Raw genomic sequence first — 27210 nt, 5'->3', positions numbered from 1 at the left:
GATGCCCAAGAGTGGGATTGTGGGGTCATATGGAAGTTCTATGTATAGATTTCTAAGGTATCCCCAAACTGTTCTCCATCGTGGCTGTACCAGTTTACATTCCCACCAAGAGTGCAGGAGGGTTCCCTTTTCTCCACAGCCCCTCCAGCACTTGTTATTTGTGGATTTATTAATGATGGCCATTCTGACTGGTGTGAGGTGGTATCTCATGGTAGTTTTGATTTGCATTTCTCTTATAATCAGCGATGTTGAGCATTTTTTCATGTGTTTGTTGGCCATCTGTATATCTTCTTTGGAGAAATGTCTATTCAGGTCTTTTGCCCATTTTTCCATTGATTGATTGGTTTTTTTGCTGTTGGGTTGTATAAGTTGCTTATATATTCTAGAGATTAAGCCCTTGTCCGTTGCATCATTTGAAACTATTTTCTCCCATTCTGTAAGTTGTCTTTTTGTTTTCTTTTTGGTTTCCTTTGCTGTGCGAAAGCTTTTCAGTTTGATGAGGTCCCATGGGTTTATTTTTGCTCTAATTTCTATTGCTTTGGGAGACTGCCCTGAGAAAATATTCATGATGTTGATGTCAGAGAGTGTTTTGCCTATGTTTTCTTCTAGGAGTTTGATGGTGTCCTGTCGTATATTTAAGTCTTTCAGCCATTTGGAGTTTATGTTTGTGCATGGTGTGAGGGTGTGTTCTAGTTTCGTTGCTTTGCATGCAGCTGTCCAGGTTTCCCAGCAATGCTTGCTGAATAGACTTTCCTTTTCCCATTTTATGTTCTTGCCTCCCTTGTCAAAGATTAATTGACCATAGGTGTCAGGGTTTATTTCCGGATTCTCTGTTCTGTTCCATTGGTCTGTCTGTCTGTTTTGATACCAGTACCACACTGTTTTGATGACTGTGGCTTTGTAGTATTTCTTGAAGTCTGGGAGAGTGATGCCTCCTGCTTGGTTTTTGTTTCTCAGGATTGCTTTGGCGATTCTGGGTCTTTTGTTGTTCCATATAAATGTTTGGATTGTTTGTTCTAGTTCTGTGAAAAATGCCATCTGTAATTTGATAGGGATTGCATTGAATCTGTAGATTGCTTTGGGTAGTATGGCCATTTTTACAATATTGATTTTCCCAATCCAGGAACATGGAATATCTTTCCATTTCTTTACATCTTCTTTGATTTCTTTGGTTAAAGTTTTATAGTTCTTGGCATATAGGTCCTTTACCTCCTTGGTCAGGTGTATTCCGAGGTATTTGATTTTGTGAGGTGCAATTTTAAAAGGTATTGTATTTTTGTATTCCTTTTCTAATATTTCATTGCTGGAATACAGAAATGCAACTGACTTCTGAATGTTAATCTTATATCCTGCTACTTTGCTGAATTGATTAATCAGTTCAAGTAGTTTTGGGGTTGAGTCCTTAGGGTTTTGTATGTATAGTATCATGTCATCTGCATACAGTGACAGTTTGATCTCTTCTCTTCCTATATGGATGCCTTTTATTTCTTTTGTTTGTCTAATTGCTGTGGCTAGGACTTCCAAAACTATGTTGAAGAGCAGTGGTGAGAGTGGGCATCCTGTCTTGTTCCAGATTTGAGTGAGAAGGCTTTCAGTTTTTCCCCATTGAGTATTATATTTGCTGTGGGTTTATCATAAATGGCTTTGATTATATTCAGGAATGTTCCCTCTATACCCACTTTGGCGAGGGTCTTGATCATGAATGGATGTTGGACTTTGTCAAATGCTTTTTCTGCGTCTATTGGGATGATCATATGATTTTTGACTTTTTTTTTGTTAATGTGGTGTATGATGCTGATTGTTTTGCGTGTGTTGAACCATCCTTGTGAACCTGGGATGAACCCAACCTGGTCATGGTGTATAATTTTTTTGGTGTGTTGTTGGATTCGGTTGGCTAAGATTTTGTTGAGAATTTTTGCATCTATATTCATCAATGATATTGGGCGATAGTTTTCTTTTTTGGTGGTATCTCTGTCTGGTTTTGGAATGAGGGTGATGGTGGCATCGTAGAATGTCTTTGGGAGTATTCCTTCTTCTTCAACCTTTTGAAAGAGTTTAAGGAGGAATGGGCACCAATTCCTCTTTATATGTTTGATGGAATTCACCTGTGAAGCCATCTGGTCCTGGACTTTTATTTGTAGGGAGTGATTTTATGACCTCTTCAGTTTCATTTCTAGTGATCGTTCTGTTCAGTTGGTCTGTTTCTGCTTGATTCAGTTTTGGCAGGCTGTAAGATTCTAGAAAATTGTCCATTTCTTCCAGATTGTCAAACTTGTTGCCATATAGTTGTTCATAGTATTCTCTTATGGTTTTTTGTATTTCTGCTGTATCTGTTGTGATTTCTCCTTTTTCATTTATAATTTTGGTGATTTGGGTTCTTTCTCTCCTCTTTTTAGTGAGTCTGGCCAGGGGTTTGTCAATTTTGTTCACCTTTTCAAAGAACCAGCTCTTGGTTTTATTAATTTTCTCTATTGTTTTTTGAGTCTCTATTTTATTGATTTCTTCTTTGATCTTTATAATTTCCTTCCTTCTGCTGACTTTAGGTCTTTTTTGTTCTTCTTTTTCTAATTCGTTTAGGTGGAGGGTTAAGTTGTCAATTTGGGATCTTTCTTCTTTTTTGGGAAAGGCCTGTATTGCTATAAATGTCCCTCTGAGCACTGCTTTCGCAGCATCCCATAGATTTTGAGAGGTTGTGTCTTCATTATCATTTGTTTCAAGGTAGTTTTTAATTTCCTTTTTGATTTCCTTCTTGATTTCCTCATTGACCCATTGGTTTTTTAGTAGCATGTTGTTTAGTCTCCATGTAGTCAATTTTTTCTCTTTGCTTTTCCTATGGTTGATTTCTAATTTTATGGCATTGTGGTCAGAGAAGATACTTGAGATAATTTCTATGCTCCTAAATTTATTGAGATTCGCTTTGTGTCCCAATATGTGGTGGATTCTTGAGAATGTTCCATGAGCATTTGAGAAGAATGTGTATTCTGATTTTTTTGGATGTAGTGTCCTGAAGATATCAATTAAGTCTAACTTTTCTATTGTTTCCTTTAGGATCTCTGTTGCTTTATTGGCTTTCTGTCTAGAGGATGTGTCCATTGATGTGAGGGGGTATTAAGGTCTCCTACTATGATTGTATTCTCATCAGTATCTCCCTTTATGTCTGTTAATATTTGTTGTATGTATCTGGGTGCTCCTATATTTGGGGCAGATATGTTGACGATAGTAACATCCTCTCCTTGGATGGATCCCTTAATGATTAAGTAGTGTCCTTCTTTGTCTTTCTTTATGTCTTTTGTTTTAAAGTATATTTTGTCTGATATGAGTGTTGCAACTCCTGCTTTCCTGTCATGTCTATTGGCGTGAAATATTTTTCGCCACCCTTTCACTTTCAATCTATATGTATCTTTTGTCCTAAGGTGAGTTTCTTGTAGGCAGCATATTGAAGGTTTTTGCCTTTTTATCCACTCAGCCACTCTGTGTCTTTTGATTGGGGCATTCAGTCCATTGACATTTAAGGTGATAATTGATAGATGATTATTTATTGCCATTTGAACCTCGTGTTCCAGTTGATTCTATGGTTCTCCTTTCTTTTTTTTTTTTTTTGGTTGGATGGTCTTCTGTTATTATCTGCTTGAGTGTATTTTTTTTTTCATTTTTGCAAATGCAATATTTGGTTTTGGCTTGTGGTTGCCCTGTTTTTTAAGTATGCTAACCCCTTCCCATAATTGTGTGTTTTAGCCTGATGGTCCTGTAATTTCAAACACTTCATTACTATATTAAAATTAAGAAGAGAAACATACAAACAAACAAAGAAAAAGGGTTATTTATTTCCTAACATCCCTTGCCCACATTTTATGGTTTTGATGACTCTTTTTAATTTTTTTCTTTTTAATTTTATTTTGTTGGAAGCAAGTTCATGATTAAATCTGTATGCTGGCTTATTTGAGTGACTGCTCTCTGATTGTGGTTTCCTCAGTCCTAGTTCTTCTTCTTCTTTTTCTTTTTTTTTTCTTTTCTTTTTTCTTCCCTTTCCTTCCTTTCTTTTTGGTTTAGAGAAGCCCTTTCAATATTTCCTTTAACCTGGGTTTTGTGTTGCTGTATTCTTTAAGTTTTTGTTTGTTGGAAAAAATTTTTATTTCCCCTTCTATTTTAAATGATATTCTTGCTGGATAGAGTAGTCTAGGTTGCATATTTTTTCCTTTTAGCACTTTAAATATCTCTTACCATTCCCTCCTGGCCTGTAGTGTTTCTGTAGAGAAATCAGCTGATATTCTTATGGGGGTTGCCTTGTAGGTAACATTCTGTTTTTCTCTTGCTGCCTTTAGGATCCTCTCTTTATCACTAACTTTTGCCATTTTTATTATGATGTGTCTTGGTGTGGGTTTGTTTGGGCTCAGTTTGTTTGGGTCCTCTGTGCTTCTTGTATCTTGAACCCAGTATCCTTTAGATTTGGGAAGTTTCCAGCGATAATTTCTTCAAATATATTTTCCATCCCCTTATGTTTTTCTACTCCTTCTGGAATTCCTATTATGCGTAGATTGGCCCACTTTATATTATCCCATAGGTCTCTTATATTGCTTTCCAGTTTTTTTGATTCGGTTTTCTGTCTATTGACCGGATTGAGTGATTTCCATTATTCTATCTTCCATATCACTGATTCGTTCTTCTGCATTATTCATTCTGGTTTTTACTGCCCTTAGTTCAGTTTGCATCTCTGCAAATGAATGTTCTAGTTTTTCTTGGCTCCTCCTTATATTTTCTAGTTCCTTTCTGAGGGTATCTGCATTACTGTTCATATCTTCTCTTAATTCCTTCAGTATTTTCACTATTTCTCTTTTGAACTCCAGGTCTGTCTGACTGCAGAGATCTGTTTCATTGTTGACTGTTTTGGGTGAGTTCTCCTGTTGGTTTGACTGGGGGTGGTTTCTCAGCTTCTTCATCTTGCTTGTTGTTTTCTTTCTCCTGAGGGAGTTGTACTCTCCGTGATCGGGCAGTGTTTGCCTTGTCACTGCCGTGGAATATTTCCTGAGGGCTGGCATTGTTGGTCAATCTTTTTTGAGGCAGTGTGGCTTTTCTGGAGTGTTGATGGGGCTAACAGTGTTTCTTTGAAGCAAAGGAGGACTTCCTGAGGGCAGACAGGACTGGGAGGTCCACACCACGATGGTAGCAGATTTCACTTGGTCATGCAGAGCTTGCTCTGGTGTTTTTAGGCTGTGGGGTTCTTGCAGGGGGTTGGCGGTGTTGGGCAGCTGTTCCTCAGGAGTGCAGCACCCCCTGGGGGCTGGAGCAGCTATCTGGGTCACTGAGAACCTAAGAGGCTCTTCCCTAGGGCATCCCAACTCAGAAGGACAGCCTGTGAATGTAGGCGGATCTTTTCACAGTCTGGCTTAGCTTGTTGCAGCTTTTCTGGGCCTCAGGGGGTCCTCCAGGGGGCTGGTGGTGCTGAGCAGCTATTCCGTGGGAGTGGGGCACCCTCTGGGGGCTTGGGCGGGTAGCAGGGCTGTTGGAAACCCAAGAGGCTCCTCCCCAGGGCAGCCCGACTCAGAAAAACCGTCTGAGAGCTTTTCCCGACTCGGCCAGGCTTGTTGCAGCTTTTCTGGGCTGTAGGGGGTCCTGCCTGAAGCTGGCAGTCCTATGCAGCTGAGCCTCTAGAGCTTGGCACCCCCTGGGGGATTGGGCGGGTCGCAGGGCCGCTGGAAATCCAAGAGGCTCCTCCCTGGGGCAGCCCGACCCAGAAAAACCATCCGAGAATTAGGCAGATCTATTCACGGCCTGGCTAGGCTTGTTCTAGCTTTTCTGGGCTGCAGGCCTTTTCTCGGGGCTGGTGGTGTTTGGTGCTGCTCTGCGGAAGTGTAGCCCCTCCAAAGGGCAAGCAGGCCTGTGCAGGGACAGCCCCTACGGTGGTAGGCTTCAGGCAATTGTTGAGGCCAGCCCTCCTGGATGGCAGGCAGCCCCAGGTCCGGTGAGAGCGTAGGGGTGGTGGGGGTGGGGGGAGGGGATGCACTGGGAAGCACAGCTTTCAGCTAGCTAGCGGGCCTGTACGCTTGCTGTGGCGTCGGGGGTATTCTATGGGGACCCACCCCTTCTTCTCTCCCCTCCCCAGCACGGGCGCAGACCAGGCTCTTCTCCAAGGTTCCCTCTGATGCGGCTTTCCACTTCCCCGCCCCTAGAGTATTGTTCCCTTCCTCTGCGACAGCTTTTCTAGTCTCCCAGGCAGTCTCTGCCCCGTCAAATGGTTTCTACACCTCCCAAGCAGTTTCCGCTCCACCCCGCGCCCCCAGCCCGTTCTCGGGGACTAACCTCTGGAGCTGAGGTCTCGGTGCCCAGCCCCCACCCAGGCGTCTCAATTTTTGGTGACTGTGCCCGTAGTTCAGATGGTCTGTTTGGTTCTTGATCGGCTTTTCCGTACTCCAACTTACTGCTACACTCTTCTCTGCATCTGGAGATTCCTCCGGTTCGTTTGTTCTTTCCCCGGTGTAGGTGACTTTCCAGGGTGCGGGATCCCTTTCTCCTCCGCAGTTCCCTTTCGGGAGCGCCCGTCCTGCTTGGATTCACCTTCTCTCACTCTCCTCTTTTCTCCCGTTCTGCCCAGTAATGTCACGAACTTCTTGCCGTTATTGGAGTTTAGGTTCCTCTGCCAGCGATTGGTTGCTGTTCTGTGCGAGTCATTTATTCTGTAGATGTGCTTTTTTTGTTGTGTTTGTGGGAGAGGGCGAGCGTGTCCCCCTACTCCTCCGCCATCTTGTTCTCTCTCTCGAGAATTTGCATTTCTAAAACATTCACGGGTGGTGCTACTCTGGGGACTACACTTTGGGGACCACACTTTGAGGGCCACCAGCTGATTTACTGAGTAATTTACCCAAGGTCACACTTGTAAGTGGAAAAACTAGGACTCAAGCTGAGGCAGTAGGGTTTCCAAGTCCATGCTTTTAATTACCTGCCTTTACTGCCTTTACCAAGAGCTTGATCTGGTCCATCCTGATATATGGTCATTTACATTTGTGATTACTGCCAATGTGGCTTTTGGTTCTGCTCATTCTTCTTTCCATTAAGTCATCTGGTTCTCCAAAAAGGAAGTATGGCTGGCTTCTTGTCCTCACTGTGATGGTGGGAAGAGATATGCTCAAATAATGGTTTCTAGGCCAGGGAGGCCAAGGGCTCCTTCTGGGCTGAGCCTCTTCTGCAGTTTGACCGGTGACTTCAGGCACTATAATTCTGGCTTAGTAGATGCCTCAACCACCTGTCTGTTTGACTGTGTGTGAGGCCTGGGAGCTAGTAATTGTGCTGAAATGCTTGAGAGGTTGTAGAAATGATATGAGAACAAGGACTCTAAACACAGATTCCTTGTAGCACAGCTGGCTAAGGATCCAGCATTGTCTGCTGTGGCATGGGTTCATTCCCTGGCCTGGGAACTTCCACATGCCATGGGTGTGGCCATAAAAACCAAAAATAAAAACAAAAACACAGATTCCAGGAGTTCCCATCGTGGCACAGCGGAAATGAATCTCACTAGGAACCATGAGGTTGCAGGTTCCCTCCCTGGCCTTGCTCAGTGGGTTAAGGATCTGGCATTGCTGTGAGCTGTGGTGTAGGTCTCAGACATGGCTCGGATCCTGAGTTGCTATGGCTCTAGCGTAGGCCAGCAGCTATAGCTCCGATTAGACCCCTAGTCTGGGAACCTCCATGTGCCGCGGGAACGGCCCCAGATAAGGCAAAAAGACAAAAAAACAAAAAACAAAAAACACAGACTCCATTTGAACTTTTGTTAAAAAGAATAACTTTTGTGCTTTGTTGCAGATCAAAGGCCTCCCTGAGGGTTTTGACCATCCCAAAATAGGGTCCAATTACTCATTTAGGACAGTAGAGAAGACATGGAAAGCGCTGCAGGACTTCAAGGAGGGTAATGCAATCTTTACCTTCCCCAATACTCCAGTAAAGTGTGCCGGAGCCCCACAGAAGATCATGTATTTATCAGAAGCCTATTTCAGGAAGGTATGCTTTTCTGGGGATAGAGCCAAGGAGGGCAGAAAGTGCCAATTCAATGATTGCCAGAATTCCATTTTCATCCATGTCAAAATACCTTTTCTTTTTTTCTAAATTTGTATTACATGCGTATAAAATTATATAATTGGAAATTTACAAAATGGAAAAAAGGAAGAAGTCATTCATAATCCAAATGCTTTAATATAGCTGCTGTCACCAATTTGACATGCATGTCCTACCATTTTTTTCCCCCCATACATGTTTTTAAAAACATTGTTATAAGTTCTTGCTATGGTGAAGTGGGTTAAGAATCCCACTGCTTGCATCACTACAGAGTTGTAGGTTTGATCCCTGGCCCAGTGCAGTGGCTTAAGGATCTGGCATGTGGCATAGGTCAAAACTGTGGCTTGGATTCAATTCTTGGCCCAGGAACTTTCATATGCCATGGGAGTGGCCATAAAAAACAACATGGTTAGAGTTATACTGTAATACAAGTTTGGATGTATTACAGGTTGTTAAATAGTCTTTGTAATATACTTTTAAGTGTGTATCTAAAAGTCTGCTGGGGAGGTATGTTAGAAATTAAGTATTTCCATGTAGTTGCACAATTAATTGCACATTGTTCAGTTTTATACATAATATCATCCTCACCTGTTCCCACTCAAGTTCAATGTGATTAATATTTAATGACACTTGGATGTATAATAGGCAAAATGCCAATTCTAAAGGCAAAAAAAAGTTCACATAGAACTTCAAACCTTAGTGGAAGGAGATGTTTAGGTGGGGATGTGTTCTCAGCATTCCTCAGACACCCTCAGGTTTCCACAGCTCAGGTGTAACTGGCAAGAAGGTGCAAGGAAGCTGCTGTTGCCCTCCTTCTGGTGTGTGGGATGTCACGGTTGGGTTACCAAAGCATGGATGGTTTGATGACACAGTGTCAGGATTCAAAGCAGCCTCTGGCTCTGTAAAGGGACAGGTAGGCAGAGGGGAGGGGAAGGTAGAACTGAAGGGGTGTTAAATGTGTGCTTGGAACCTGGCCCTGGGAGGGCTTCCCCTGAGTTATGTAAACCTGCTCTGACCCTGTAGGGTGGGCAGTTAAGGAACAGGTCCACCATCACTGCTGATTCTAAGAAAGGTCATTCTGGGAATTCTGAGTTGGCACAGCCTTTTGAGGTTCTTACCTACCCAACTTCTTTCAAATACTGTGATCCAGGTGAGTAAATCTTAAAAGGAGCGGAACAGAGGAAAAGAGTAGGATGCTGGCCTTCTTCCCACCTGGAATTCTCTTTGCATCACATCTCCTAGGTCTTAGATGGTCTGAGAGGAACTTTCTCTTTCAAGTGCCACAGATCTTGGGCCCTTGGGAGAAGACTGGCCTCTCTGAAACAATAAGCCATACTAGAGTGTGTGGGCCAAGGGGACAAGAACTTTGTTTTGTTTACTTCCGTCCCCTCAGCATCTAAGATAGCACCCAGCCCCCTCTAGGACCTCACTGAATGTTCACTGAGTGAATCAGCAAATGAATATAGCAGTAAACAGTTCGGCTCCATCTTTCCTTGGACTTGGCATTCATCTCTGGCCCTCACTGAGCAGGGCCCACTTTGACCCCTGACTCAAGTGTGCCCTTGGTTGCTGTGCCACTGACAGAAAGTCAGGAGGAGGCAGTGGATTGGTCCACACCTCACCGCCCCCCCCCCAGTCCATAGTGATGAATAAAGCTGGTGAGGTCTCTTCTGAGGTTTTAATTCTTATTTATGTTACAAATTTAAAAAAAAAAGTGGCTGGAGAAATATTTTGATGTTGGTTGTTTCTATCCTTTTTCTCAGACGGGGAGGAGATCCAAGGCCAATATCATTTTCAACACATCCCTTGGAGCAATTTTTGGGGTCAAGAAGTATGCAGATGCCCTGCAGGAGATTATCCGGGAGAGGAACCTCACTATTAACTACAAGCAAAACCTCATTGAAGTCCGAGCTGATAAACAAGAGGCTGTTTTTGAGAATCTGGACAAACCTGGAGAGACTCAAGTGATTTCGGTGAGTGTTGAGGTGAAGCTGTCAACTGAGCAGAGCCACAGACACAGGTGTCATTCAGACCCCCACTTCCCTGTCCACCATCATTACGTGCTTGGGAGGCTGGTTACCATGAGCATCTTAGGGTTGCAATGGGGAGAAGGTGGACCAACATGGATGGGGAAAAGAAAGAGATTAGAGGCTGTTCCCATGGGAGTTGAAGAGGTTTCATCTACAGGTACCAAGTGAATTTTTATTCTCTTTCGTGTCTGCTTTTCTTGGCACTAAGTTCCTTGAAGCAGTGAAAAATATTTCACAACTTCAGTTATTGCCCAGAGCTTAAGAAGAGCCCCTTAAATGCAAGTTTGGTAATTATCTCAATTTGTGGTTTGTGAGGATCAGCCCTGCTTGTGGGTAGTTCAGGAGTGATGGGTGTCTTCCACCTGTGGATCAAAGAAATGCTTAAATATCCTTGAAAGCTCTGGTGGAGCCACATCCTTCTTGGAAAGATCTAGCCTTTGTGTATGGGCTTGGTTTCTATGTGTCCATTGCTTCTTCTGTGAAGTGGGAATAGTACATTAAAAAGAAGATGTAAAGGCAACTGGAGAAAAGCATCATTTGTTTATGTCATTCTGGCAGGAGCTGTTAGCCATGAGAAGACAGTACACAGTCACATTTGATTCATTTAGCATCTTTAAAGGAATGAAGGAGTCCATAAAAGGAAATTTTGAAGTGAACTAAAGATTAATTTTCTAAATACCAAAACTTCACATTTTAAGCTTGTTAGTGCAAGCTCTTTCCAAAATGTATTGCACATATCTTTCCTTTCTTAAATGGTGTGTAATGAGTATCATTTAAAATGTTGATGGAGTTCCTGTAGTCCAGTGGTTAAGGATCCAGCATTGTCATGTGGCTCAGGTCACTGCTGTGGTGCAGCTTACATCCTGGCCCTGGGAACTTTTGCATTCTCTAGGTGGGACCAAAAAGTAGCTAATGACTCAGGATCATAATTTAAAAGGTTTATTTGGAAATAATCTCAAACTTAGAGAAGGTGCAAAAATAAAAGTAGTGCAACAAAAACTGTATCCAGCCTTTAGCTAGATTCACCTTTTAGAGTTTTACCCCATTTGTATTATCATTGATTTCTATCTGTTTTTCTTTCTGCTTTTCCTCTCTCTCTCACTCTAAATGTAATGTAACACATTTCCCCTAAAGCATTTAAAGGTGAGTTGTGTATATTACTCATCATGGCCCTTTACCTCTCAATATTTCAATGTAAATTTCCTAAGAGATAAGAGTATTCTCTTAACCACAGTACAGTTCTCAGTTCAGTAAATTTAGCAATATCTTAATCTAAGATTTATGTTTTAGTTTTGTTGGCTAGCAAATAGCATTTGTAGTACTTTCCCCTCCAGGACAAAAGCCAGTCTGAAATTAAAAAGGCAAGTCCTGAATTTAATTGCCATGTCTCTTTAGCCTCCTTTAATGTGAAAGCTTTACTTTGTCTTCTGTGACACTGATATTTTAGGATAATACAGCTCCCCTCCATCCACTTTTATTTTTTAATAGAATGTTCCCCATGTTGGGCTTGCCTATGCTTTCTTTCTTCAGGATATGCTTTTTGGACTGAAACACCACATAAACAATGTGTCTTTCCAGAGTATCACATTGGAAGACACACAGTGCTCATCTGCCTCTCATTGATGAGGCTCACTTTGATCATCAGTCAAGATATGGTCCTTGGAGTTCCCGTCGTGGCGCAGTGGTTAACGAATCCGACTAGGAACCATGAGGTTGCGGGTTCGGTCCCTGCCCTTGCTCAGTGGGTTAACGATCCGGCGTTGCCGTGAGCTGTGGTGTAGGTTGCAGACGCGGCTCGGATCCTGCGTTGCTGTGGCTCTGGCGTAGGCCGGTGGCTACAGCTCCGATTCAGCCCCTAGCCTGGGAACCTCCATATGCCGCGGGAGCGGCCCAAGAAATAGCAACAACAAAAGACAAAAAAAAAAAAAAAAAAAAAAAAAAGATATGGTCCAATTTCTGCATTGAACAATTATTCTTTTTCTTCTTTGCTGCTAATAAGAAGGGGGTGCACTTTAAGACCATGCGAACACCCTACTCATTAACATTTCCCACTAGATTTAGCATCCGTTGGTGATTTTTGACTAATCCAATCTTTGCTATGGTGTTTGCAGAACGATGTTCCGATCCGGCATTCCCTTCCACCAACCTTTACTCATAGTCTCTTGACATCCTGTCAGCAAAAGCCCTCTCTTCTCAATTAATTAATTAATCATTAGTATGAACTCATGAATCCCTATTCCCCCCCACTGTGGTTTATTTTATTTTATTTTTTAGCCTTACCTGTGGTATCCCAGGCAAGGGATGGAACCCAAGCCATGACAATGACCCAAGCCCCTGGATCCTTAACCCACTGAGCCACCAGGGGACTCCTCCCAACGTGGTTTCTAATTCATCACTGTCCTTAATTATTTTAGTGCTCAAGTTGTTTCAGATTTGGTCAGTAGGGGTCCTTTCAGAATGGTTCTTCTGTCCTTGTGACATGTCCCTATCATACTTTGGAGCACTTCCTTGCTTCGTGGTGTCATGCCTGAGTATGTCCCAGGCTCATCTAGTATCTACTTGCCCTAGCTCAGGGTCATAATTTTGAACAGCTCTTACATAGTGATCTCCTAGAGCCTAATGGGTTGTTTTAGGGCTAGTTATCATTTTACAAAAGGGTCTCAGGCTACTCTATTGTTTGATTTTGTGTGTGTCCTCTTTGTAGTTTTCCAGTTTTCTTCTTTCCTGGCTGTCAGATAGTCCTGAGTAACTTTGGAAGGCCCTTCTATCTTCAGCTCCTTGAAATTGCTACTGCCTATTTTTTTTTATTGGCTGGAAAATGAGATAGCCACACTTCTTCAATTCTGTGTAAAAGTAAAAGCACATAGGCTATGTGTGAAGGCCTATGGCATACTTTTATGAGCAAAATGTATGTGCTTGAGTGGGCGAGCTTAATTTTGTTAATTTGGTCATTTTTGCTTTTGTTCTCAGCTGTGCTGTGGATAGTTGAGGCTGCAGATAGGGACTTGGATAAATAATTGGTGACTGTTCTTCTAAAAGGTTTATAAAGAAATAAGATTATTTGCATCCTTTTTGAAGTATAGGATTTTAGGTTAGATTTTTCTCTCCAGACCTAACCTGCATTTTCCACAAGTCTCCCAAATGCTGCTTGTACACATTCAAGTTTGAAAACCACTATTCTGAATAGATTATTTTATGTGAATGAGGGAGAACCAGGTTATTTATCAGATTCTGTTTAAAATATGAATTTCAAAAAGTCTACCAAAAGGCTTTAGAGCAATGCCTATCAGCCCTGGCTGCACATTGAAATCACCTGGAAAGCTTTTGTTTGTTTATTTATTTTCTTTCTCTTTCTTTTTCACTCTTTCTCTCTTTCTTTCCATTCTCTCTTCCTTTCCTCTCCTTTCCTTTCCCATTTCTTTCTCTGAACCTTTGGTATATGGAAGTTCCTAGGCTTGGGGTCGAATCAGAGCTGCAACTGAGACCTACGCCACAGCCACAGCAGTGGTGGATCCAAGCTACATCTGTGACCTGTGCTACAGCTTGCAGCAACACCTGATCCCTAACCCACTGAGAGAGGCCGGGATGGAATCCACATCCTCACAGAGACTGTGTCAGGTTCTTAACCCGCAGCACCACAACAGGAACTCCTGGAACGCTTTTAAAATGTGCTGATGCCTGGGTCTAACCCACAGAGATTTTAGCTAATTGGTCTGGGGTATGGACTGAGGAGTGGGAGTTTCAAAAGTTCCCCTAATGATTGAGAACCACTGCTGTAAAAAATTGCATGTACCCCAAAGCCTCTAATCTGATTCTTCATAGAGAGCTTGTGAATTGGTCCAAGTCTCCTGTTTAAACAAATCTAAACTTGTTGTATATCACAAAGTCCCAGAACTAGAGATTCTGAGATTATCTTGTGTAGTGCATTTCTTTATAGATGAGGAAAGGAGTGGTGAAGTGATCCATCCAGGTAACAGCACTTCGTTCTTCATTGTAAATGAACCTGTTCCTTCAAGTCTTTCTAAGACTGTCACCTGCAGGTTTCATGTGTCAGAATCACTAGGGGGTTTTGTTAAAGTGCACATTCCTGTTCTTCTCTCAGACCCACTGGATTGGGATCTTGTGGTGAGGGGGCCCAAGAACCTGCATTTTCCACAAGTCTCCCAAATGCTTCTTATATACATTCAAGTTTGAAAACCATTATTCTGAATAGATTATTTTATGTGAATGAGGGAGAGCCAGGTTATTTATCAGATTCAGTTTAAGGAAATAGTGGATAAAAGAACAAGCAACAACTAAATGCCAATGCCAATTTTCCATAAATCTATGAAGCAGTAGTCCTCTTGCTTCATAGATATAACTCCATGCCTTTATGATGGTTATGTGGAAACATTTGACTTTCCTTCTTGAAAAGATGTGTGAAATTCATGTGTATTTGTGAAATCCAAGCATGTTACCTCTAGTAGATAGAGGTGACTTTAATAAGATTTAGCCTTCAGCTAAAAAAAAAGTGGTTCTGGTTAATGGCAGAATTAGACATGGTCTTCCTAATTTGGTGGATGATGGATTCTGTTAGCTTTCCCACAGATATGTGTTTATTCTCCAGCTTCATTAACAGATCCAGGGCCCTAAAGAGCACCCAGAGTACTTTGCAGAGCACTGCCCATTTGCCCCACTCCTGCAATAAGGTTGATTAAGCTTCTGCTTGTCTGAGGATGTGAATAAATGCAAGTCACCTTCCTAACTCCTTCTGCCATCATTGACTGCCAGGCCCTGGTGAAGGTACTGACTGACCTCCTTATGGAAACCAGGCGCTGTTGATGATCACAAAGTTAGGATGGCCCTAAGATGGTAAATTTTCATTGTAATGAAATGTTTTGTGAACATTTAAGTCAATATGAAATTGCTGGATGGAGCTTATTCAAATTAAATACAAGAACAAGAAGGATCAGAGTTCCCTTCGTGGCTCAGTAGTTAACAAACCCAACTAGGAACCATGAGGTTTCAGGGTCAATTCCTGGCCTCGCTCAGTGGGTTAAGGATCAGGGGTTGCTGTGAGCTGTGGTGTAGGTTGCAAATGTGGCTCAGATCCCACATTGCTGTGGCTGTGGCCTAGGCTGGCAGCTGCAGCTCCTATTTGACTCCTAGCCTGGGAACTACCATATGTTGTGGGTGCAGCCCTAAAAAGCCAAAAAAAAAAAAAAAAAAAAAGAGAGAAGAAGAATAAGAAGGATAAATTATGAAAAATTATATAAACAGCCCAAAAATATTACATAAACAAAAGAGTTAAATGAGCCATTGGAAGTGACCAGGATGGGGGAGTTCCTGCTGTGCCTCAGTGGGTTAATGATTGGGCTTGTCTCTGGAGGCATGGGTTTGATTTCTGGCCCAGCTCAGTGGGTTAAGGATCTGTTGTTGCTGTAGCTGTGGCATAGGCTGCAGCTCCTAGGAAGCTAAAAAAAAAAAGTGACTAGGATGGTCAGTGTCCTATTGCTAAAGGTAGCCTTGATATAGGTTTTTTTTGGGGAAAAACAAACAAACAAACAAACTACCCTTCTCACTAAACCCAGTACTAAATCAGACTTCTTCTCCAAAGTGCTGGCCAATGTCCTTATCACCTGTTATTTCATCTTCAATTGATATTTTGATGATTCCCTTTATGTGTTCTGAGAGTTGACCTACATTTGGGAATGATGCTCACTTATTAGCCCCTAACATGGCCTTTACACATTTTGGGCATTCTGAGCTCCTTTTTGAGGAATAAAACGGAAGTACCAGACTTTCCAAGTCCATAGCTGAGAATCAGGGAGAGAGCAGCTGAGATCCAGCACCCGCATCACGTTGGGTTCTTTCATAGTATTGCTGAGGTTCACTCTGGTGTTTCAGATTCCCTGGTGCATACTTCCAAGGGGTCAAGTGGGCTATGTCTGGGGAGACCACGTCAGTTACTGTATCACTGCATTGCACAGATCTGGGAGGAGATGGGGACCAGCATGAGCACTGATCGTTCAAGCAGCTGTGGTGCAGACTGTGGGTGAGAGCTTGTAGGGCTATAGAAGTAACAGAAGAAACACACATTTTTGGATGGTCTGCTCTTTTGTAGTATGAGATGCTTCACGTTACACCACCCATGAGCCCACCAGATGTCCTCAAGACGAGTCCTGTGGCTGATGCTGCTGGCTGGGTGGACGTGGATAAAGACACTCTGCAGCACAAGCGGTACCCAAATGTGTTTGGGATTGGGGACTGCACCAACCTTCCAACATCCAAGACTGCTGCTGCTGTAGGTAGGGTCACGAGCTCTGCTCCTTCCCAGCTCAGAGTGATGTCACCCTAAAGTACTGTCATAACAGAGAACAAAGGTTGTACACAAATGACATTTCCTTACATGTTCATTATATTAATGAAGATATAGTTCATTACCTTCATTAATCATGAAGCAGCTTTTGTGGTCTGAAAATGACGTTGGCCTTGCTGATGCAGAGACAGGCTGTCAACGAACCTAGTGTTGTGTTTAAAGAAGAAAGTATGCATTGAGTGCTTTGCACCTGAGTAGCGTGACTTCCTCTGCCTTTTCTTGGTCAGAGGGGTGGTTATCAGGGGAGGGGGCATGAGAGAGAGGTACCTCTTTCCTAGCTTTCTGGGATTCTGTTACTTCTCTACTGCCATGCTCGAATCCCTGGCCACCTTTGTCCCTGATGCCAGGCAGTTGGCTATCTTTCTTCTGCCCGATACACCGTAAAACTAGGGAAGCATTTGTTTCTCTGGAAAACACATGCAAGTCAATGAAAGCTTGCAGAGCAGAAAATTGTTCTGTTAAGACAGATACAGTGGAGAGTGCCCTGATTGGTACACGATTAAGGCCTCAGCCTGGAAAACTAAATTCTTCATGTCGATGTTCTGCTCTAGCAGTGATGGGGAGAATTACCTTTTAGATTCTGTTTTCTGTAGACAGGAACTGTCTTCTCTAGGTGCCATAAAGCACAGACCTCTCTGACGGTGCTGGGTATGGTAATGCTTGGTGTGAATTACACATCTGAGGAACATGTTGTATTACTTTTGCTGACTACGTCAGCCTAAGAAAGATTTCCTAAGAAATCCAATGAATGCCTTTTTCATTACTAATAATTTCCCCCAACTTTTTTTTTTAAATTTATTTTTTTCCCACTGTACAGCAAGGGGATCAAGTTATCCTTACATGTATACATTTTTCCCCCACCCTTTGTTCTGTTGCAATATGAGTATCTAAACATAGTTCTCAATGCTACTCAGCAGGATCTCCTTGTAAATCTATTCTGACTTGTGTCTGATAAGCCCAAGCTCCCGATCCCTCCCACTCCCTCCCTCTCCCAACCTTTCATCTCAAAAATTTCAAACTGGAGTTCCCAGGTAGTGCAGTGAGTTAAGGATCTGGCATTGTCACTGCTGTGGCTCAGGTTTGATTGCTGGCCCTGGAACTTCCACATGCTGTGGGTGCAGCTAAAAAGATTAAAAAAAAAAAAAAAAAAAAAAAAACCCCAAACCAAAAAACAAAATCCCTCAAACCTATGAAAAATTTGAAAGTATAAATGAATACCTATATGTCCTTCAGATGTTAACAAATTTTAATATTTTGTGACGCAATATATTAACCAATAAAATATTTTGCTTGATCACTCTACATACATTTTTCTGTTGAATCCTTTAAAAGTAAGTTTTAATGTCATGATACTTCACTCACAAATATTTCAACCTCTGTCTTCTAAGAAAAAGAACTTTCTTCTCTATATCCACAAGGCCATTATCATGTCCAAGAAACTGAACATTAAATTATAAACTCATTGGTAAAATCCAATTTGAATTTCTCCAGTTTTTCTAAAAAAGTATCCTTTATAGCTCTTCCTGTCCTTCCCCCCACCCCTGTTCCACCTTAAATCCATGAGCCCATTAAGGGCTACACCCTGCGTTGGTTGTCGTGTTTCTTTGGTTCCCTTTAATCTAGAACAAGCTTCTTACATTTGTTTTTTTACTTTCATGACATTGGCATTTTTATAAAGAGTCCAGGCCAGTTGTTTTTTAGACTATCCCACAATTTAGAACCATCTAGTAGTTAGTTTTCTATGATCAGACTTAGGTTGTACCTTTTGGTGAGGCTGGGGGCTTCTTAACGTGTTCATATTAAACTTATTGACAAATTAGTTTTCGTAGAAAAATCTAGATGCTTCTGTTTTTCTGACTTTTCCATTTCTCACATAGCTGCCCAGTCAGGAGTCCTTGACAGAACAATTTCTCTGATTATGAAGAATCAGACACCAACGAAGAAGGTTTGTATGCCTTGTAAGGATCACTGTCTTAATTTACCATCTCCCATTCAGCATTGAATCAGTGTTTTCCCACAATTTTGCCACTTTCTTAGCTTCTCTAGTATGGGCACTTCAGTTTTTGCCTTTAATATATTTTTTGCTTATAGTTTCTATTTTTCTCTGTCCAAAAAATTAGAGTATACAAAATTTTGCAACTTCTCAGAGTAAATAATAAGTGCTTAAGTGTTTAGATAGCACCACGAAAAAAAAAAAGCCACTTTCCAACTCAGTCTCATGACCAATTATAGTATGATGGCTACACGTCGTGTCCACTGGTGACTGGTTACAACCGTGTGATTCTTGCGGAGTTTGACTACAACGCTAAGCCCCTGGAAACCTTCCCCTTTGACCAGAGCAAAGAGAGACTTTCCATGTACCTCATGAAGGCTAACATGATGCCGTTCTTGTATTGGAATGGGATGCTAAGGTAAGCACCTTGCCCCAGGGACAGGCACACCTATTAGCAGGAGGCCCTCCTGCTTCAGGAGCTATGACCCAGAGTGGGACTGGCCAGAGGGATCCACCTTGCTGTGCCATGTCCCGTAGATTAATTAGTGATGGTGCCTGTGGAGGGTTCTGAAGCCTCAGCTGGGTGTGATGGGAGAAGGACTGTCCTGGGGGAGGGGGAGGGAGCTCTGGCACAGCTACCGCCTACCCAGGGTGCAGCCTCTTCTCTTCATTATCGACAGTGCCCAAATCTTCTGTCTTCTGAGTTCTGGCTCTCTCTTCCTCCTGGATAAATAATAGTAATCATCATAGTAAATCACTTGGACCTGCCAGGTACCTTATCAATGGGCTACATTATTTTTTTTTTCTTTTTCTTTTTAGGGCTGCACCTGCGGCATATGGAAGTTCCCAGGCTAGGGGAGGAATTGGAGCTACAGCTCCCGGCTTACACCACAGCTTACAGCAACACTGAATCCTTAACCCACTGAATGAGGCCAGGGATTGAACCTGCATCCTCATGGATACTAGTCAGATGTGTTACTGCTGAGCCACAATGGGAATTCCTATGTTTTTTTTTTTTTTTTTATGTTGTAGGACAAAGGAAACATACTGAATAAGAGCATAAGTTTGGAGTCATACCTGGAGTCAGACCTGTGTTTGAATCATGTGTCTGTCATTTACTAGCTGTGTGTCCTAGGGCAAGTTGCTCAAACACTCTGTGTTTAGGTGTCTTACCTGCAAAGTGAAAGTAATACTGTCTTCCTCATAGGATAGGGATGAAAAAGGCAATACATAAAGAGACAGCTTCATAGTAGGCATTCAATAAGTAAACAGAATAACACATATAATAATTCTGTTCCCAGAAAAAAATTCATTTGACTTTCCCAAACCCTTTGAGAAAAGTAAGTCAAAATATTGATAGCAGTGTTTTTCAGCCAGGGTTGATGTCCCCAGGGGACATTTCACACTACCTGGGGATTTATTTTGTTGTCACAACTGGACGAGATGCTACTGGCATCTAGTAAGCAGAGGCCAAGCATGCTGCTGAACAGGACAGGCCTGCCACAGAGAAATGTTTGGTCCAAAATATCAGTAGGGCTGAAGATGAGAAACCCTGACCTGCACTTAATTTATGAAAAATTGAAAGTAGGACTACAGTTTGCATGTAGTAGAGGCTTGGTACAGATTTGCTGAATTGAGTCAGCTTGTTCAGGCTTATGTAGCAAATCTGTGTCAAAGCCAAGGCCTGTCCCCTCCTAGTCATGGGATCTTTCTGCCTTACTAGACAAATCTTGCTTTATGGCCTGACAAGCATCCTCTGTGAGTAGCCTGACTTCCTTTTAAATATCCTGCTGGCTGAAGTCATCCCCATCTTTTCCTGCAAATAACTTTTTCATGTCATTTCTCCCAGGGGTTACTGGGGAGGACCAGCCTTTCTGCGGAAGTTGTTCCATCTGGGTATGAGCTAAGGATGGCATGACTCTTGCTGTCCTCGGATGACTTCTGGATCCAAAATCACAGCCACTGATTGACCAAGAGCAGCATGAAGAACTCAAAACCTAACGCTGTAAAGAATTTATCTCTGGATAATGGTGACCAAATGCCTGTCTTTTCATTCCCTCTGGACAGCCACCTTGGGGGCTGCCCAGGATGCATCTGATTCTTTGGAAACATTTAAATGAAAGAATAGACTTCAAATTTTTTAAATAAAAGCTTGCCATTGATTGAGATCCTAGGAGAAAACTTTTATCTTGCCCAGTGGAATGAAAAAGTTACAGCCCTTGGGAGGAAAAAATGGTGGTGGTAGGATAACTTACCTGTTAGCTGCCTTGAGTATTCAACTGATAGTGGACATAAGTTCATCAGAACCCGTTTGGCTTTACAGAAAACAGAGTCATCGCAGGGAGAGTATTATTTCAGATAGTGTCTGCAAAAGCCCCAAATGTGTGTGGCCTAAGCTCATGCTCTGGGACACAGTGGACCGAGAGCCTTGCTGCAGCCCCTCTGCTCCACCACTATGTTCTCCCAGCCAGTGACTGATGCCTGGGGTACCCATGCTGGCTCCTTCGTGTAGGATGGGGACCTCCTCTACTCAGAAACTTTGGCTTCAGGATTACCCCTCAGCCTGGTGGAAACTTTTTTAGAACTGTATCACCCCCCCTTCCTTCCCCTCCTCCTCTCCCAGGTGTCCCTCCTGGATCATGGTCTGACAGCCCCAGCTTGCCTTTTCTGGTTTCTTCTCCATTAGCCTTGACAGACATTCCCCTCCAGTAAATCTCTTGCAAATCTAATTCTCTCATGGTCCCTGCTTTGAGGAGAACATGCACACAGTGAGGATGGGGTTGGTTCAGTCCCAGTTGTGGCTGGTAATATTTTGAATGTGATCACCTTGGAAATATTGCAGGAAGTACTTCCAGTTGAAGTCGAGCAGTTGCTTCAGGATGTTTGTTCCCAATCAGTTTGTTTATCTTCTTTTTAGGCCATCCCCTGTGGCATATGGAGGTTCCCAGGCTAGGGGTCTGGTCTACGCCACAGCCACAGCAATGCTAGATCTGAGCCATATCTTCGACCTACCCCATGCTTATGGCAATGCTGGATCCTTAACCCACTGAGCAAGGCCAGGGATCAAACCTGCATCCTCATGGATACTAGTCCGGTTCATTACCACTGAGCCACAATGGGCACTCCTCAGTCAGTGTATTTGGAAGCTTACAGTTTCAGTTCAATCTAGTATTTGAAAGCTTTTCATGTTTTGTATTTATTGATAAACTCCAGCAAAGGGCATTGCATAGCAGTCTATGCAATGCCAGATTTTTTAAAAAAAATTAAAAATTTTTTTTTGGTCATGGTGTGCAGCGGCTTGATGTGGGATCTCAGTTCCCAGATGAAGGATTGGACCCATAATGTAGCAGTGAAAGCTCTGAATCCTTACCACTAGACTGTCAGGGAACTTCCAACGAGTTCAAACCTACACCGTTACTTCATTTAGGTGACAGTGTTACCTAGGGTTTCCAAGTATATCTCTGGTTTCCTGAAGTTCCCTGATATTTTTAGAACCTCTGCTCAGGCATACATTTGTCCATTCATTCAGAAAGGATTTATTGAGTACCTCCTAGCTGCCAAACACTGTCTTGGTGAACCAGACAGATAAGGGCCCTGCCGCATATCTGTGGTTTCTGTGATAGTTTCTTCTCTGTTCCCTAGGATGCTAGGGGGCTTGTCAAAGGAGGCCTTGGTTGGATTTGAAAGTAGACTTTCTTCAGTGGCACATGTTCTGAGGAGGAAGAGGCCATCACCCTAGCAGCAGATTCCTAGTCTGTCCACGGAAGTGGGAGATGTTTTCTGGATGACCACCCCACCTGGTGGGTCTGAGATGTTCCTAACATCTCTTATTCTGGTGTAGCTATTAATAGTGCCCCCTTTCATTCTCTAAAATGTCCTGTTTGGACGATAGAGTCTACCACTATAGTAAGCGCATTCACTCCTGTCACCTGACCTCAATTCTAGAATGGGAGAACAGTGCTACAAAAGGTGGCACCATTTTTCACTAGGTGGTGCTCCTGAAACAGGCAGAGATGGGGTATTCTGCCCTGCTTGTGGCATCCCTGGCCATTACAGAGTTCCTGCCTGAGCTGGCTGCAGCCTGGCTCCGGGTGGGCTGCTGAGTCAGGGAAAGCTGGGGGCAGTTCACCCCAAATGATCTTTCTCTGCAAGGTCCAAGAAGTCCTGGGAATAACCAGCCACAACTGTTTCCCTAAATGTGGACAAAAATGCATCTTCAAAGAGTGAAGCTGTATTTCTGGGAATGGCTGAGGCTCTGGGGTCAGTCACTTTGAAATCCCTCATAGGGTGAACGGGTGCCTCCTGGGTCTGTTTATGATCCTGCATTCTGAATAAACCTCCAAGCATCAGGAAATTGCTTCAGTGGTTCACATTATGCTGGGGAGAATTTATTGCTGAGGGTGGGTGGAGCAGTAGCCACTCCTGGCTGGTACATTGGTCTCTAGCTCTCACTCTTCTGAGCTGGGAAAGATCAGAAATGTGCTGAACTCCAGAAAAGTTTGACCTTTGAAACCATATGTCCTTAACCACAAATATGGGGTTGGCCAAGGGACAGGCCTGCCTTTGACATTGCATCTGTTTACCCAGATCAGCAGCAGTAAGGGCAGTGGGGAGGGGTGAGATCAGGATAGGGTGGTGGTTTCTCCAAAGGTGGGGCCGGGGTCGGGGTGAGGCTGCTGTTCCCACCGTATAGGGGGATCCTGAGTCCAGAAGTGACACAGGGCTAGGAGAGCTGACTTTGAAAATGCTTTCCTGCCCCTTGTTCCCAGAGCTTCTTCCTTCTCAATTTCTGCCTTGGTGTCAGCCCTGGATGAGCTGTGGGTATAGTAAAAACAGAGCCAGGTGGCAGCTTGGGACCACTGAGATACAGGGAGGGAAGTGAGATCTAAGTCAGCAGATTTAGTAGGGTGTTTTTTTGTTTGTTTGTTTCTGCTTTTTGCCTTTTTTTTTTGTAGGAACATTTTTTAGTGTGTTTTTTCCTTATGTCTAGTTTTTACAAAGATTTAGAGAACATAGGTCAATAGAAGGAATACAATCACCCCAAATCTATCACCCATTGTAACAACTAATAGCATCTTGGTGTCCTTTCTCTAGTGTCCTAATATTATTACCTATGACATTCCTGAAAACAAATAGGATCATACTGTAAGTCCTGTTTTATAGTTAATATGTGTTGAAGACCCAATGGTTGCTGATAGAGAGGAGGAGGAGGTCGGTGAGTAATTACTCAAGGCACACTGATCATTTGTGCTGGCTGAGAAAACTGCTAATTAATTAATGGAACAAACACATGTCATGTGCATAGGAGGGTATTGGTATGTAGTTAGCACTAGATGTTTTCTTATAAAATCCTTCAACAATCCTGTGGATAGAATTAGCACAGACATGCAATATCATCATTTATTTAATTTTTTTTCTATTTACAGCTGCACCTGCAGCACATGGGAGTTCCCAGGCTAGTGATCGAGTTGGAGCTGCAGCAGCAGACCTCTGCCACAGCCATGCCAACATTGGATCCAAGATACACTGCAGCTTGTGGCAACACCAGATCCTTAACCCACTGAATGAGGCTAGGGGTTGAACCCACATTCTCACGGAGACAAGATCCTTAATCTGCTGAGCCCCAAATCACCTCCAGAATATTATTTTTTTTGAGGAAGGTGGCTTTGTAACACAACACTTTATTTAAAGCTGCACCTGCAGCATATGGAAGTTCCCAGGCTAGGGGTTGAATTAGAGCTGCCACTGCCGGCCTATGCCACAGCCACAGCAATGCCAGATCCGAGCTGCATCTTCAACCGACACCACAGTTTATGGCAATGTTGGATCTTTATCCCACTGAGCAAGGCCAGGGATCGAACCCGAAACCTCATGGATACTAGTTGGGCTCATTACTGCTGAGCACCAAGGAGAACTCCTATAATGCACACTTTAAAGTAGCTTCTCTGATTGTTTTTCATGCACTGAATAACTCCTGTCTAATTTTGAAGCAAAGGCCCCCTTTTGTGCCTTAAGACCTTAGATGAAAATTTCATTTGGGATAGCCTCATTGTCATCATTTCAGGGAGGAAAGGAACAAGAGCAATGCTTTGGGTAAGATGATTTCCAAAAGGATGGATGACCAGGTCTCACTACTGCCAAGTAGCTAAGGGGATTGCTTGTCTATATGCTGGAGAAAGTCAAGGTTAATACTTTGCAACAGATAGGTAGAAAGGTCACAGGAGACAGTTGAGAAACACAGATGGTGAAATATTGAGCAGTTTTCTCCCCCAATATTGATTTTTAAAAAGTAACTTCCCCAGAGTAGCGCATGTTGTGAACAACTCTAGATGAAATCATAACTTCCTATATTTGCAAGCAGTAAAATGCCTGTAATTGCATCCCTCAGGTATAATTTGGGGCCACGCCCAGGCCCACTGTGGGACGCAGGTGCAGAAAGCAGAAACCCTGCAGCCGTCCTGGCACAAGCTGGCTTCACATCTTCTCGTCCAGGAAGAGCTGATCAGGACACGGGATTTGGAGCCACAGACCAGGATTCGGGTCCTGGCTCTCTCACTGAATAGTGCCTTATAGGGTCCCACTCAAGCATTTTCATCACCATTTTGTCACTTGTAGAGTGTGTGACAATACCTGCTTCACAGAGTTAAGGAAAGCATGAAATGAATCCACATACAGCTTTTAGCATTTTGGCACATAGACTGGCTGTGATTGTTGTCCTTAACTCCCAGTAGTTGAATGATTGCTCAGAAACACACCTTCCTTTAGACTAGAAATTCCTGCTTGTCTGGGAGACATGGGGTCATGACAAGGCTTTCCAATATCTTTGTTCTAAGAGGGCAGGTGGATTTCATTACTTGACACCGCTCATCTCCCTGCCCCATTTCAGCAGTGGGAAATTGCCAGCATAACAGATTAGCCCATGTAGGGAAGTAGCTAAAAGGACAGATATGGACCCAGCCTGCTTGGGTTTGAACTCTCGGTCTGCCTCCCACTGGCTGTGTGACTGAGGGCAAGTCACTGACACTCTCTTGGGCCCCCTGGTCAATTTAGATCCTAGAAGGCCGTTTGTATTCAATCTCTCTTGATCTCAATCAGTCCCTCACCGCACAAATGTTAGGTGTGCACTCCTGGATATACACTTGTTTTTAGAGCTTCACTAGCTGTAAGAATTCATTATCACTCCCACAAACATTTTGGGGCATCTAAGATACACAGGCCCTGGGGATTCTGAGTTGAAAGCTATTGTGTTCAATGGGTTCTGTTTGATTCTTTTTTAATTTTTAATTTTTAAAAACTTTATTGGAATATAGTTGACTTAAAAAGTTGTGTTAGTTTCACTGTTTGGTTATTTATATGAGAAGCCAAAATAGACATCTCATCTGTAAGTGGTTATAGCATTCAGAGTATGCCGTTGATTTATACCAGGCACTCAGGGAAAATATCCAGAAGGTAAAGTTTGAGTTGAGTCCCTGTATCAGCCAGGTCTCATTTGGTTCTGAGTGACAGAAATCCAACCCAAATAAGCCTAATGGAAAAAAGGGGAACTTATTGGCTCATGTAACTGGGAAATTCAGGTGTACGCTTCAGGTGTGGCCAGATCTAGGAATCCAATGATATAATCTAGGGACTTTCCTTTTTCTATCATTTCTCTCAATTCTTTCCCCCTCTGAGTCACTCTCTGTCACAAACAAGCTTTGTCACTGTGGCCAGGGGAGAGGGCTTCATGCATGTCCTCCTGGCTTGGCCTCCCTAGTGGAAAAGAGAACTGGGCTTTCTCAATGTCCAGAGACCAGTTATAGGGGAAGGATTATGATTATCAGGAGATAAACAAATAACTGTGTTTCCCCTGTCCGAACCAGTGCTCTTTGTTCAGTGCCATATTAGCAGTACCTAGAACAGTATGACCTAGAACATAACATTGTAAATTCTCAGTAAATATTTGTTAACTGAATGAACCAGCTACATTTTGGCCATGTGCCCACTTCCTATTTACAGGAGTGGGATTTGCTACCGAAAGAAGGAGATTGGTAGACGGATATTCTGAGCACCCCAAATCGTGATGACTTCTGTGGTCGTGAAACACGAGGAAGATTTAGCCTTGAGCAGAGGAGTGGAAACTTCTCGGGCATGGAGGACAGTATGTGTAAAGGGATGCAGTGGGGTTGGGTGGGTTGAGGACTATGTGTAATTTGGTCTGGATAGGAAGGATATTGGAGGACAGGAGGACAGGGTGGAAAATGGGCTTCTGGAGGATCTTGGGTTGGGACCTCTGATGTCACTTTTTGTCCTCCTGTGCCCCCCTCCCTTCTGCATTCTGCTCACTGCCCTGGGCTGCTGCCCAGCAGGGGCTCTGTGACCAGTCTCCTCTGCTGTCTGGTTTCTGATTGGGTCTGAATGGTGGGGATTGGTAGGAGATGGAGGGAAGGAGGGAGGAGGGGAAGCTTGGGGCGTTCACTCCTCTGACTCTGTCCTTGCGGGGCTGTTTTGTCCCTAGAAAGAGGTAAGAAAAGACATTAAAAGTAAGAGTTTATAAACTTTTATAGCAATTTGGCAGAGATATTTTATATCTTTTAGCTGTTGAATCTAATAAGAAAAAACTGGGGCTTGTATTTTATGTGTGTTTTCAAATTTCATTTTTTTCTAATAATTTTTATTGTATTTTATGAAAGTCCTAGTTGGAGAAAAATTTGATTTAGAAAAAAAAATCAAACAAAATGAAAACAAACCCCACAAATCTGGTCCTTCAACACAGATGGCTGGAGAACCCCTGCTCCCCTTTTAGATTC

General features: G+C 43.0%; 1 protein-coding gene across 9 annotated transcripts in view; it reads left to right on the top strand.

Annotated features, from left to right (window-relative positions):
* Nucleotides 1-20597, top strand: part of SQOR (sulfide quinone oxidoreductase) — a 59073-nt gene extending 38476 nt beyond the window's left edge. For 8 of the 9 annotated variants that reach the window (XM_021091830.1, XM_021092286.1, XM_021092002.1 and 5 more), the window contains 6 exons: nucleotides 7795-7989; nucleotides 9807-10016; nucleotides 16177-16360; nucleotides 18309-18376; nucleotides 18664-18842; nucleotides 20274-20592. In XM_021091830.1, the coding sequence (XP_020947489.1) occupies nucleotides 7795-7989; nucleotides 9807-10016; nucleotides 16177-16360; nucleotides 18309-18376; nucleotides 18664-18842; nucleotides 20274-20331 (894 nt within the window). In that variant the 3' untranslated portion in view covers nucleotides 20332-20592. 9 annotated transcript variants of the gene reach the window in all.

This window comes from Sus scrofa, chromosome 1 (genome assembly GCF_000003025.6).
Source record: "Sus scrofa isolate TJ Tabasco breed Duroc chromosome 1, Sscrofa11.1, whole genome shotgun sequence".
NCBI classification, from domain to species: domain Eukaryota; kingdom Metazoa; phylum Chordata; class Mammalia; order Artiodactyla; family Suidae; genus Sus; species Sus scrofa.
The sequence above is the reverse complement of the archived record's forward strand: the minus strand, read 5'-3'. Positions and strand labels throughout refer to the sequence as shown.